Consider the following 13,692-nt stretch of genomic DNA (forward strand, 5'->3'; position numbering starts at 1 on the left):
TCTGTCCTGAGTAGAACCGCTCACGTATAATAGCTCACAGAACACTGCCAAACCAGATTTGCACCAGATTTGCACCAATCACCCACAAAGCCAAAAAAAAGTGTAATGTAGCTCATGTTTAATGGTGAGCAGCTGTCTGTCCGTGTGCACCCCTGAGCCTGTGACATACCACCGTCGCCACTGGGCTCCTGGGTTTTAATGTTACTTCAGTATATTTACACTTAGCTGATTGTCCTAGTAGGAAGTGACTTGGCAGCGATGTGTAAGCTAGTTCATGAACATTGGCAAATACTCCCCCATAAATATACTGAAAGAGTGTTTTGCTGATGAAGTTCTTGTCAAAATGGAGGGTCTCTGTGCAGTCGCTCTGTGCATTCTGTACAAGTTTTGATCACTGTCTCTCTCTCTCTCTCTCTCTCTCTCTCTCTCTCTCTCTCTCTCTCTCTCTCTCTCTCTCCCTCTTTCCCTCTCTCTCTCCCTCTCTCTCCCCCTCACTCTCATGCACATTCTTGCATTCTCTATCTGTGACTCTATCCTGAAGTAATATCTAACTGTCTTTTCTCTCTAAGCTGTAACTTCTCTCTCCCTCTCCTGGTGTTCCACTGCCTCTCTCTAAGCTATTCAAAGTTGGTATGAAAAGTGGTAGCTCCACCCCCGCCTCATCTCTTTCACTTTCTATTATTATTATTATTATTATTATTACTTCTTCTCTACCTGTGAATTGTCCCAGTAATTTTCTCCCATCATGGTTTCCTTTCCCAAACGCTCTTGTGGGTCTGTGGTTTTTAAACATGTGCTCTCTACTGATGCCCATAACTCTGCAAGGTGGTTTTCATGCCCACGAGCTGCATGGCCTGGCCTTGCCCTAACGACCTGGGCTAGCCCTCCTTTAACCAGCTCTGCCTGCATCTCATACTGTGTGGAGCTCTAGCCACTGAACCCACAGCCATCCCCTGCATGCCCCTGTCTCTCCGCCATTCCTCTGCTGCAGTGAGTCTATGTAAATGTGCCTTGCCCGGGTTTGGTCTTGGGGGACTACATTTGGCACAATTCAAGCAATGTTCAAGAAATTAAGAACAGAAAGAAAGACAGCCCTGCCATTTCTGACCAAACTCCTGCATTTCCTGTGTACTGACCTGTATTATTATTTTTTTTGTCCCCAACTCCTTTTTTTTTTCTTGTTTTTACTCCACATTGCTCCCCCCCTCCAACCCACCCCCTCCCCTCCCCTCCTGCCACCTTGTGTGACCCCTCCCCCTTTATCCGCTCTCCCCCATGCTTTGTGCCGGACCCAAAACAAACAAACAAACAAACAAAAACAAATGTTCCTCCTCGGACCAACTCGCCCCAATTAACTGCCTTGACCCATGCTCCATGGTCACCTCACCATCGTGCGGGAAACCACCCCCTCCGTTATGGACGATCTGTTCATCTCCGCCCTTCCTCGACTTCTCTCTTCCTGTCTCACGCTGCTTGCTCTTCTCTCCTTCTAAAGATGGTTACGCCCCAAAGTCTCTTTACCCTCTTCGGTATGTTATCGTTGGCAATCTACCTCTTTTTTTTAATTTACTTCTGTCATTTAATTTGTTTCCTTGACTTTAATTTCAATAATATTATGGTTTCTTTTGTCAGTTTAGGTTTACATAATTATCTGACTGTAGTGCAGAAATCTTTTCATTTTACCTTTCTGTTTTTGATCCAAGTCTGAGGTTTATATGCAGGGCTTTTTGTTCCTTTATTTTTGGTCTTTGATCTTCTGAAGGCTGTGTCTCTACCTTGCTCTTTCTGTCTCTCCTCATATACAGCTTACCGTAATGCATGCTAGATTATTTTGCATGTAGGCTTTCCGATTTAACTTTGCCATATCACTAAGCTTCTTTTTTTGGGAGGGCCTGTCAGAATATGTACTCTGCTCTATTTGAAAAACACTTAAGTGCTGGTGTAGATCTTTTTATTTTATTTTTTCCGGAAGTACCATCTTCCTCACCGTTGATTGTTTTGCACGCGAACCCAAGCTCATGAAGCACTAACTTGTCCTTCACCCGTCCTGCCCCGCCCCCTGCCCCGTCCCTTGCCCCGCCCATCGTGAAGGCGTGTACGGCGATGTGCAGCGGGTGAAGATCCTCTATAACAAGAAGGACAGTGCGCTGATCCAGATGGCAGACGGGAACCAGGCGCAGCTAGGTAGGGCTCTATGAAGGGGGCGCTGTTGGGGTCAGGGGGCAGCTGAAATGTCTCCCCCCTCCTTGCCGTCCTTTCAGTGAACTTCAGTAGTCAGCTAATATTTCAGTAGTGTCATATAAATCTAAATGTGAATGTCTGGAGATCTGCTTTTGTTCCCGTGCAGCAATGAGCCACCTGAATGGGCAGAAGATGTATGGGAAGATCATCCGTGTGACCCTGTCCAAGCACCACACAGTGCAGCTCCCCCGGGAGGGCCTGGATGACCAGGGCCTCACCAAGGACTTCACCAACTCACCCCTGCACCGCTTCAAGAAGCCCGGCTCCAAGAACTTCCAGAACATCTTCCCCCCGTCAGCCACCCTCCACCTCTCCAACATCCCGTGAGTCAGGACACTCGGACATCAGAAGAACAATCTCAGTTTAAAGAGAAGATTAAAAACAGAGAATCAAAGTATATTTTGCTTCTTATGACACTTGTCATTTGATATTGGTGCTTTGTTCAAACATCTTCAGCGTCTGTCCTCTTGTATTATTACACTAATAACATGCTAGAAATGTTCCAGATATAAAGCTTAAATGTTGCATGGCCACATTTTTCTTTTTTAAAAACTAATTAGCAGTTTTGTCTGTAGCACAGACACAGGAGTAAAAAAAACCCAAAGTCTGCTTAATTATGCAGTGCAGTACTGATGGAGGAGAAGGGTTGGGGTTATTGTGGGGTTTTTGTCTCTGTGAGCACTACTGTTTCTCCTCCTGTGTTTGAGAAACGTGACCGTCTCATCTATTTGGCAGAGAGGATGTCACTGAGGATGACCTGAGACTTCTCTTCTCCAACTCTGGAGGCACAGTTAAAGCCTTCAAGTTCTTTCAGTAAGAGCCGGTTTCATGATTTCACGACTAGTCATCTCCACACATTACTATATTCATCTTCTCCACACATTACTATACTCACCATCACCACACATTACTATATTCATCATCTCCACACATTACTATACTCATCATCTCCACACTTTACTATACTCATCATCTCCACACTTTACTATATTCATCATCTCCACACATTACTATAATGATCAACTCCACACATTACTATACTCATCATCTCCACACATTACTATACTCATCATCTCCGCACATTACTATACTCATCATCTCCGCACATTACTATACTCATCATCTCCGCACATTACTATACTCATCTTCTCCACACATTACTATACTCACCATCACCACACATTACTATATTCATCATCTCCACACATTACTATACTCATCATCTCCACACATCACTATACTCACCATCACCACACATTACTATACTCACCATCACCACACATTACTATACTCACCATCACCACACCTTACTATACTCACCATCACCACACATTACTATACTCATCATCTCCACACATTACTATACTCATCATCTACACACATTACTATACTCATCATCTACACACATTACTATATTCATCATCTCCACATATTACTATAATTATCAACTCCACACATTACTATACTCATCATCTCCACACATTACTATACTCATCATCTCCGCACATTAGTATACTCTTCATCTCCGCACATTACTATACTCATCATCTCCACACATATCTCTAACATGCCTTGTTACATTTCTGGAGGGCAGTAATTGTCCGCCCCAGTCCTTGTGACTCATGCTCTGCAGTTTTTTCCCTTGAATCCAACGCATTTGATTTAACTTTATTTACCAATGTCCACAAGGCTGGACATGTGTTATGTATTCAGAATATGAAGAAGTATGAAGACTCACATCATGTTTGAAAGGCAGTATTCACAGTGCAGTTATGTTTTATGTTTTTGGGAGGGTCCTTTTACAGTTCCTTACTACAAGCTATACATAACATACACACCTATACTACCTGTAAAAATACATACAGTCTTTTAAAGTGCCTGATCAAATAATAGTGTGTTCACATAGAATGTGTTCCTTCAATATAGATAGTTAACACTCGGTGCTTGCTGTGTGAGTAGTTAAAGTCGAATAGTGTTGCTAGGCAACTGGGCAATATGGACACCGAAAGAATCCTCTGTGTTATTTTACTAAGATAGTTTGGTAATGACCAAGGCTACATACCACGTATTAGCTGTTATGTCGTATAGTGGTACGTATCGGTCTAATGACTGCGGAAAAAAAGAGAAGCATTTGGAATATCAGCATTTTCCAGAGATACATTACAAAGAAAAGACTTGGACCAACTAAAATGTAGAGTGATGGCAGCTCCAGTGGCTCCTACAGTCTTAGGTTCAGGCTGACACTGGCTAGCTACAGCTCTAATACATCTAGAATTTTACCTAGTTAGCTTAATAATGCGAGCTAACCAAGCACATAGGCAACATCTGTGGCCAGCTGAAATAGGTTTGAACAGTTTGACCATTTCATCCAGAGAATAGCTAATGTGTCACTGTGCAGAAATGTTACATAAAGAAAACTGCCAACCTATAACACAGAGGAACAGCATGAGTGAACCAAGCCAGTAATGGCACGTTAACATAAAGCAGAGTTTCTGCACCTCTTCCAGATATATTCTACAAGTCTACTAAGTGTATTCTGGATGCTCTGTTAGTTTTATGTATTTTAATGAAATGCATTACTGAAGAGCTTTTAGGAGCTACACTGAGAATGGGCTTCCCCTGGCTTGTGGGTGCCCCCCCTGCAGTGGGAGTGGTTGGTTATCTTTAAGTGGCTCTGTTACCCCATCTGACCATTCTCCACCTTTCTTTGGCCCCAGAGACCGGAAGATGGCCCTCCTGCAGATGGCCACGGTGGAGGAAGCCATCCAATCCCTGATCGACCTCCACAACTACGACATGGGTAGCGGCCATCGCCTGAGGGTCTCCTTCTCCAAGTCCACCATCTGAAGGCACCCCACAGTCTGTAGCCTAATCTCCCCTCCACGCCCTACGGAGCCCAGAGTCAACGTCATTTGGATCACTCATTCCTGGAGTCCATAACAGAAACACACCGACTGCAGCTCTCACGCTCTCATGCTCTCTCATTCACTCTCTCTCGTGCACTCTCTCGTGCTTTCGTGCACTCTCTTTCTCTCTCTCTCTCTCTGAGAACTGCTCCTCCTCACCCTGTCGTTTGTGTGTTCGGGCTGTTTCCCCCCACGACACAATGTGCCTTACGTACACCAGGCAGCATCTTCTCTGCATCCCTCTAGCGCAGGCGATGGAAGTGTAGGCACGCTCGTTTTCTACCTTTGAGAAGTGGTGGCGAGAGTCTTTGCCCTGACCCGGACCGTTGCTTCTGTACGATCTTTAATGCGCTAGTGTGTTTTTCCAGCTCAGCTGTCTTGCTGTTGGTCTCAACCAGAAGCAAAACTCCAGTTATGCATCACCGGCGTATGCGTGATGTGATTGGACAGGTCCAGCATTTGACAGTACACGTTATGTCCTGTTTGTTTCTGGAAAGGAGGTGGATTTTGTTTGGACATGAATCTTAAAATACAGTATAAAATTTAATGCTGGACACACATATGCACACACACACACACACACACGCACGCACACACAAACAAGGCAGTGTAGTGTATAATATATTACAGCACCTACTGTTTGGATACTCCCAGATCATCTTTGTTTGTCTGTTCTCTTGGTTTCTTGTTTGTTTTCTAGTTTTTAGCTTGAAAGTGGCGCTGTTTTTTTTTTTTTTTATGATGGTACTACTGGGTCTTGGCTGTAGTGAGGAAAAGCTGTTGCATGTGTTTGACCATAGTGTGTTCAGGTTCGTTACTAGCAAGGCAACAAGTCCGATACACAGTTCAAGCAAACAAGTGAAACATCACATGTCTTTGCCCTCTGGTTTTTGTGATCAGAGGCAAACCTGTCAAAACTGAATTCAAACTACATGAAGCACACTAAAAAGTAAAGGGCATCAAACAGCTCCTTGTACGTGTTTTGATAAAAATCACTTGTTTGATGGGCACCAGCACATCTTGCTGTTAGCTGAATCTGAATGCATCTGAGACCTTTGTTGGGTTTTGTGATGTCACTGATGTCATTGTGAACTGTTGTCCTCACGTGTAGAAATGTCGGGACCAAAGTTAACGTGCCTTCTGTCTTATTTTTCTGTGTTGTGCAAAGCTGGATCATTCAGCCTTTTTCTGCTAGTTGCCATGGGGGTAAAATAAGGTTGAGAATATGTAGAATATGTGTCTGGAGGTTGGGGAGGGGGATCACTTGTCAACAACTGCTGCATTAAACAAATGACAGGATGCATTCTGGGGTCCAAAACGCATAGATGGAGGGTGTCACTGTGTATATTTTCTACATGGGTTGAGTTTTTACATCTTTAGAAATGTATAATCTCTGTGTCGTTTGAAAGTAATAAGATTAAAAGTTCCTTTTCTACCGAGCTCCTGCCGTTAGCTCCCTGTGTGGTGGTGGTGATGGTGGCGGAGGTGGTGGTGGTGGTGGTGTGCTTTCTCTGTGTAGCATGCTGAATAAAAACTCCTGCAACTCTGTATTCACCTCTCTGTCTCTCCACTGTCTCTCTCTCACTCTCTCCTGCTCCTCTTCGCACTGGGGGACAGAGTTATGCATCTATTTATTTTATAATTTATTTAAACTTTGCAAGGTCCAGTTGAGGTCAGGACTTGTCTTTCTTTTGTTCTGGAGGGGTGTGTTCGGTAAAGGCAGTAATGAGGAAAAGGCATGGTGGCGTTTGCTAGAGAGTACAGGCGCTGGGTGATACTGGTTGGTGAACAACATGCTAACAGTCCTTTGAGTCGATGTACGATGAGTGTGGAATTTCAGGTTTAAGTGCAGAATTTTTAGGTGGCCTCCAAATTCTCTATGTGAAACTGCAAATTCTAAACACATTCTGAAGGAACCCAAGTACAAGCTGAGATTAATCAAAACATTAGATCTTTACATTTCTATGATTCACAAACCACGGACATTGTGTTTGCTTGAGTCATTTATGTAGACTATTCAGTTATGAATTTATAGTGAAACATTTTTTAACAATCCTATATTCACTGGTTAAAGGGGGACAGCATAGTTGTGTGTAGGTGGAGGTAAAAAAAAAAAAGACCTCAACAAGTACATATCCCTGAACAAGGCACTTAAGTACAGTGTAAAACACATGGACTCTTTTTACTTTCCCCAGAGCTTAATATACTATTCCCCTCCCTGTTCCCTCTGTCCTCTCCTCTCGGAGGTCACTTTCCTCTGACTGCCTGTTATTTTGACCGAGCCCTGTTCTGACCAATCTGTCTACTTTTAGCTCAGCTCTGTCTCTTCGTTCTGAGGTGTCCCTGAGTCACTTACAGACTGGAGAACTCTCCCTCCCCGCTCCACCCTGTCCTACCCCAACACTTACACGTTTACTGTGAGCGACGGTGCTCCAGAAGGGTTGAGGAAATTTCAGAGTAGACATTAGAGGCATAAACCACGAACATGAAAAGCACGTCTTTTTGCAGTAATCAGGTGTTTCATGGTGACCTTGCAACACACACCGATTGGAATGTACAGCCCTGGAATCTAGATGCCTCATTCCTTTTTTATCTGTTCCAGCAAAGCAACAGTAACGGGTCTCGCAGTCCTCAGTGGCCCCTCCAGACAAAACTGATCCATTTTTAACAGAAATGTTCTCTGCATGTCTCTCTTGATCTATGGTCACGGTATCGAGAGAATTTCCTGAAGAGAATTAACACTTTACCAGACACAAGGGTAATCATTCCCTCCATCTTTCCTTTGGGAAATTGCTGCTGGTATTAGAGGTTGCATGGGGTCTAAATTACTTCACATGTCTCAGACGTTTGGCAGAATTTGTGAACAGGGTAGAGTGATGACATATTCAGGGTCAGTTTCTTTTCAAAAAAGAAAAATCCCATTTTCTTGCATCTTACTGAATTGAATGTTTCATTTGTATTCTTGGACATGTCTGGTAATAGGGATGTATTTTTGGTTTCACGAGTTTGTGGTCATTATATGAATCCAAAGATGCCTGTTTGACTTTGTGCATGAACAACCGAGTCCCTCATACCTGGAGTGGAGGTTAATATTCGTGGTATGATACAGTGTGGCTTACTCAGTGGTGATCCTCAGCTGGGCCATCGCCATGTGATTTTGGAGTCAGCTGAGAAGTCCACTGCAAATGTGACAGTCCAGTCTTGTAAATTAAATCTTCATCAGCCATGCAGCCACACAACTGAGAGTGTTGGTGGGTGGGAGATTCTTACAGGACATTTATTCACACATTAAAGCCAAATTTCTCTGATCACACTGTTGAGAGGAGATTTCCCCCAATAAAGTCGACTTTTATCTAAATGCAAATGATATGATGGCCATCTTGCATTCATTTTTAATGGGCCATGTGAAATTGGTGGATGGCCTTGGGTTTGGCCCAGGATAGTAACCTACTGTGAATCTGTGAAGTAATGTTTGATATTCAGAACTGAAACCATAACTATTGCTTGAGTGTGAAATAACACCTCCCGTCCTTGTACTGAAAACACTGTCCATCGTCCCTGCCTAATTTTTTACGACGTTTGTCAAGTGCGATCCTACTTCTGTTGTGTTCTATCGTTGCTGGACAGTTAATGGTGAAGGGACACACACTCAAATATATGAAAGGAAGCCTGTTAATATAATTTTCATAAATAAAGTATTATGCTATAATTTGTTTACTTTTCTCCATTGACTCAGACATCCTCTTAAAATGTTCAAAGTGCACAAATCGCTTCAGTTTCAACAGGGGACATCAGAAAAAATAACTCCAAATTGCTACCCACAAAGCAACAGGCCAATAACGCCACTACACGAAGAGGAATAGAAAGAATTACACTGCTACTGTAGTGAGTGTTTAGCCCCAAACCCCCCCCCCCCCCCCCCCCCCGTATATTTAATGCTCAGTGGAGACGTGATGGCGGCCCTCCCCTTAATGATGCACTCGCAGGCACACACACTTTTCAATTAGCAGAGATTTGAAGCTTATGAGCGACTCCATAATAGCCTGCAGAACTGTTAAAAGGAACTTGTGAAGGGAAGAGCTAGCAGGGGGACTGTTGGCGTTCACAGATGAACATGGAGCACATTAGAAGTTAAAGAGGACCAGCAAACAACACACAGCACTGCCGCCATCACTCGACTCTTAGTAACGTTTCACACGCAAAACTAGGCAGGCACAGATTTGCAGTGCAGTTTTTAGAAGGCAGGAATTAAGTTACACGCTTAAAGCATTTCGCTGCTGCACTGTGGCTGTGAGATCATATACACACTATACGTCTTCTTGCTCATACATATTCAGGATTAGTGAAAAGTCTCCTTTGTTCAGCAGATCAACTTCAATAGCTCTAGTGTTGAAAATGAATTCATCACAGTGTAGCCTGTTATGCCTTTTATACTAATATTTGTGCTCATTTATTACATGGGCCTTTGCGCTACAAACTAAGATCCAGTCCCGATTAAGGAGATCAGTAAATGACTCAAACTATCACAAATTTCAGTCCTCTTTTTGGCAACATTATGGCAACATATTAATAGCCATTGCAGGTATGTGAATTAACTGTGGGTGAGGATTTGCAATTGAATCATATCTCTTGGTCGACTTAAAAATCCAATTGATCTGCTGAAATCTAGGCTCAGGAAGAGGTTTGCCAGTCCAGGTTCTCTCTCTCTTTCTGTCTTTTTCTCGCTCTCTCTAGCCTACAACGACAGTCTGTAGCTCCAAGGCCATTTTATCCCTCTTTAAAGTAATCACCTCCATTACCGTTTATCAGTACATCCATCAGGGGAGCGGCGTTTAACATCTGCTTCTGGCTGCACTCTGAGAGGAGAGGGAGGCGTCTGTCCTACATCATGGGTCTCCGTCACCCGGATGCCTCATCTGTAAGACGCCCGTGCTGACCGAGCACCAGAGCACTGGTGGGGTTTTTTAAACATTTCCACCAGTGCAAAAGGTGATGGTAGCGTTTGACAGTTGGGGCACGGGAGAGCTCACTAGGGCAGGATCCCTTGCACCACAAGTGTACCCAGGCACCACCTGCGATGTTGCGGGAGCTCGCCAAGGTTCATCTGAGGCTGGAGTGTAGTGCTGGCAAAATGAGATTAGCATTGGACAGTGTTCCACAGCAATCCTACTACCTCCACCAGGCTAATTTAATTGAACCAGCCAACAAGAGTTTATGTCTTCTTTACGATTGGAGGGAAGCAGTTTTAGATACGTCGACATGGGCCAGCATTGCATCCTGAGAGTGTGTGTGTGTGTGTGTGTGTGTGTGTGTGTGTGTGTGTGTGTGTGTCTGGGTGTGTCTGTGTGTACATATGTGTGTCTGGGTGTGTCTGTGTGTGGGTGTATCTGTGTCTGTGTGGGTGTGTGTGTGCATGAAACACTGTGCCAGTGCTGCTTTTCTCCATTCTCTCAATCTTTAAAATTAACCTTGTGTTATTTATCTTGTTTTTTACAGTAGATCAAATATTGAACTATTATGTAGGTCTACACACCAGTGTACATACAGTATGATTGTAATTCCAGGGTGTGCCTTAGTTTATGCTGTTATTTACTGAACATGCTTCAGTATAAATACATACCACCTGTCAGCAAAACATGTTTAAATTGAAAATTAATTCAAATCCAAGCAAAATATGCTTATTTTATAAAGATCTAAATGAAATCATGGTGTACAAGAATACAAAATAAACCTGTGAAGAATTTCTGTTAACTCCTCAATTGTGCCAATTTCAACTTCATTATCAGGGCGCACACCATCATCCACGCTAGTTTAGATCTCCTGAACTCTCTCTGGCTTCATAATAGACTGAAATGAAAGGTTCTTGCACCAGTCTCCTGTCCATGCAAATTAGCCCAGGTCAGAGGTCAGGAATCTATACATCACTCACCAGGAGCTCCAATTTGCTCATGCTGCACTGTGCTAATAGCTTTAATGATTATTGTCAGTTTCACATTAACATCCATCGAGGCAAATGCAGTTGAATGTGCAGTCACATTAGATGTGATAAAGGACACATCAAATATGAAGATAACACTGATGGCATAGAAATAAAGAAAAGAAACGTAATAGCAAAAAAAAAAAAAACATTTTTATTACCGCAGTGTATTCTGAGAAAAATTCATTACGCTGTTGACGTTTGTTTATTGGTACTAGTAAATAACCTTCAATTTCCAGTATTCCAACTTCAGCCTGCTCCTGTTGCTTGACATCTGTGTTCTTATTTGCTAAAGTGGTCTGAAGTGAACTTCACTTGAAAAGTGAGTTCCATAAAACCTTGTTCACGAGGCACTGTCACGGCTCATTTAATATGAACATGGAGGTTAGTGCTGCCCTTTTAGGGATTTATCTAGGGCATTTGACACATTTCATTAACCGCTGCTTAGGACTTTCTCAATACCTTATAAAGATCACAATGGTGTTCTGCAGAGCGCTCCACTAGGCCCTGTTGTTTTATACCTTCATGATTTTTTGTTCATTCCAATTTTACACTGGTTATCCATGTGTTTATTCCTTGGAATAGGTAATTAGATCTTTGGGAGCCTGAACCATGAACCATGAAATGCTTCTGATCTAGACAAGTTGTGGGTAGATGTCATTCTGATCTGGGCTTGGTGGGTGTTGGCGTGGGTAGATATTCTGATCTGGGCTTGGCGCGGGTAGATGTTCTGATCTGGTGTGGGTGGGTGTTGACGTGGGTAGGTGTTGTTCTGATCTGGGCTTGGCGTGGGTAGATGTTCTGATCTGGGCTTGGTGGGTGTTGACGTGGGTAGATGTGGGTAGATCTCCACTACCTGCAATATCCAGTAAACAGCAGTTGTTCTGTAGCTGAACTTATGCACTGCATTTAGCGAATTATGTGCACCATATGAATGAACTTAATTCTAGAGAAATTAAACCATATAGTTAAGACATTTAAATCATTAGCATTTAATGTTATGTTTCATAGTTTTGTATTGTTTTGATCATTTTATGTACTGACTGATGCTTTTTGAATAGATGAATGAATGAATGAATGAATGAATGATTAATAAATGAATGACTAAATGAGTAATTATAATGTCCACATACTCCCTACAGACATGCCAGACATTTGAATAATATCTGTCCCGGTCCATTTCTTGTGATTCTGGATGCAAATCAAATATCTGAATAATTCAAGGGGACACTGCATTTCAACATAGTCTCAGCATTCAGATGAGGTACATGAAATGAAGGTGCACTGGGGTGTTTTCTGAAGCTCTATCGTTAAGTTTATGTACCAGATATTTTAAACAGCGGTCATTGGAGAAAGATGCACAGACTACGATCAGACACCTCATTCCAGGTGTCAAATGAGAAGCACCAATGGAAAGGTCAATATTATTTCTCCGCCACCTGAGAGGGGAGGAGGAATGGGAAGGAAGGGGGAGGGCCCTTGGCCTGCCTATTAACATTTATGAATAATTTAACCGGGCATGTCTGGCCATGGTCCAGACACATCATTCCCTAATTGCAATCATGGGGAGGAAGTAGCGCGATAACCTGCGATGGATGTCTGGCAGCTTGGCCAAGGCAGAAGATATGACTAGATCCTGCCCTAGAGGACAGGTCTGTGTTCAGGAGTAATAATCATAACATTTCATCTCTACCAGGCTTTTTAAATCATTGTTACCAAGCACAATATAAAAGATAAAAAAGTAATATGTAGGTAATAAACTCTAGAATATTTGGCATTTAATAAATAATGTAAAAATGCGAGTGTTGATCTTACTTAGCTAAGAAGTGCAAATTTATGAACCTGATGTAAATGTACTTTACTTTTCATTTTCATCTTTCAGAGGCATTTCCACCAAACAAATTAAGTCATGGCCAAATGAATGACATTCTAGTGCAAACTAAGGCACTTTCATTATAATCCCTTATTACAGAGCAGATATATCACCAAAAATAACTCCACCTGTCTGACTTATGTTCTCCACAAGCAGTGCCTTTTATGTATTTTACACACACAGTGCATTTGGTTTTATTCATCTATTTATTTTTATAGAACTGTTCATGATAGCGTGTTAATTAACTCCGTCTTCATTGTACTGCACGGGGTGTTTGTTTGCTGAGAGCTGACAGTCATGGAGAAATCACACAGCAGAACATTGGTGAGCTCAACTTTTTTCCCTCTCTCTCTTCAAATTAGTAACAAAGAAAGCTTTGTTTTGTAAAACTAATCAGTTTGGTTCCACCATCCTATTGAACTGATTCATCAAAGTCTTTGTCATGAAAACAGTTTGGGTGGTTTGGTATTTGTTTATACATCTAAATGTAGGGTGGAGGATCCACAACTTTAATTTGTAGTGTATGCGTGTAACATTTCATAGCTAGGAAAAAAAGAAACAAATCAGATACTTCTGTCCCCAAAAATGTATAAACATATAACTATACATATAAGTATAATGTAAAGGTTTGAGGAAAAAGGATGCAGAGCAGAGATAGTTTTTTCAAGACGTCACTTATTCATGACACAACGGTA

General features: G+C 42.4%; 1 protein-coding gene across 2 annotated transcripts in view; it reads left to right on the forward strand.

The window, feature by feature from the left end:
* ptbp2b (polypyrimidine tract binding protein 2b) overlaps nucleotides 1-7,315 on the forward strand; it is a 13,764-nt gene extending 6,449 nt beyond the window's left edge. For both annotated transcript variants that reach the window (XM_076975936.1, XM_076975937.1), the window contains 5 exons: nucleotides 1,496-1,529; nucleotides 2,092-2,184; nucleotides 2,348-2,564; nucleotides 2,977-3,054; nucleotides 4,959-7,315. In XM_076975936.1, the coding sequence (XP_076832051.1) occupies nucleotides 1,496-1,529; nucleotides 2,092-2,184; nucleotides 2,348-2,564; nucleotides 2,977-3,054; nucleotides 4,959-5,088 (552 nt within the window). In that variant the 3' untranslated portion in view covers nucleotides 5,089-7,315. The remainder of the gene's footprint in view (nucleotides 1-1,495; nucleotides 1,530-2,091; nucleotides 2,185-2,347; nucleotides 2,565-2,976; nucleotides 3,055-4,958) is intronic.
* The last annotated feature ends 6,377 nt before the right edge of the window (nucleotides 7,316-13,692 follow it).

Source organism: Brachyhypopomus gauderio, chromosome 16, assembly GCF_052324685.1.
Source record: "Brachyhypopomus gauderio isolate BG-103 chromosome 16, BGAUD_0.2, whole genome shotgun sequence".
NCBI classification, from domain to species: Eukaryota; Metazoa; Chordata; class Actinopteri; order Gymnotiformes; family Hypopomidae; genus Brachyhypopomus; species Brachyhypopomus gauderio.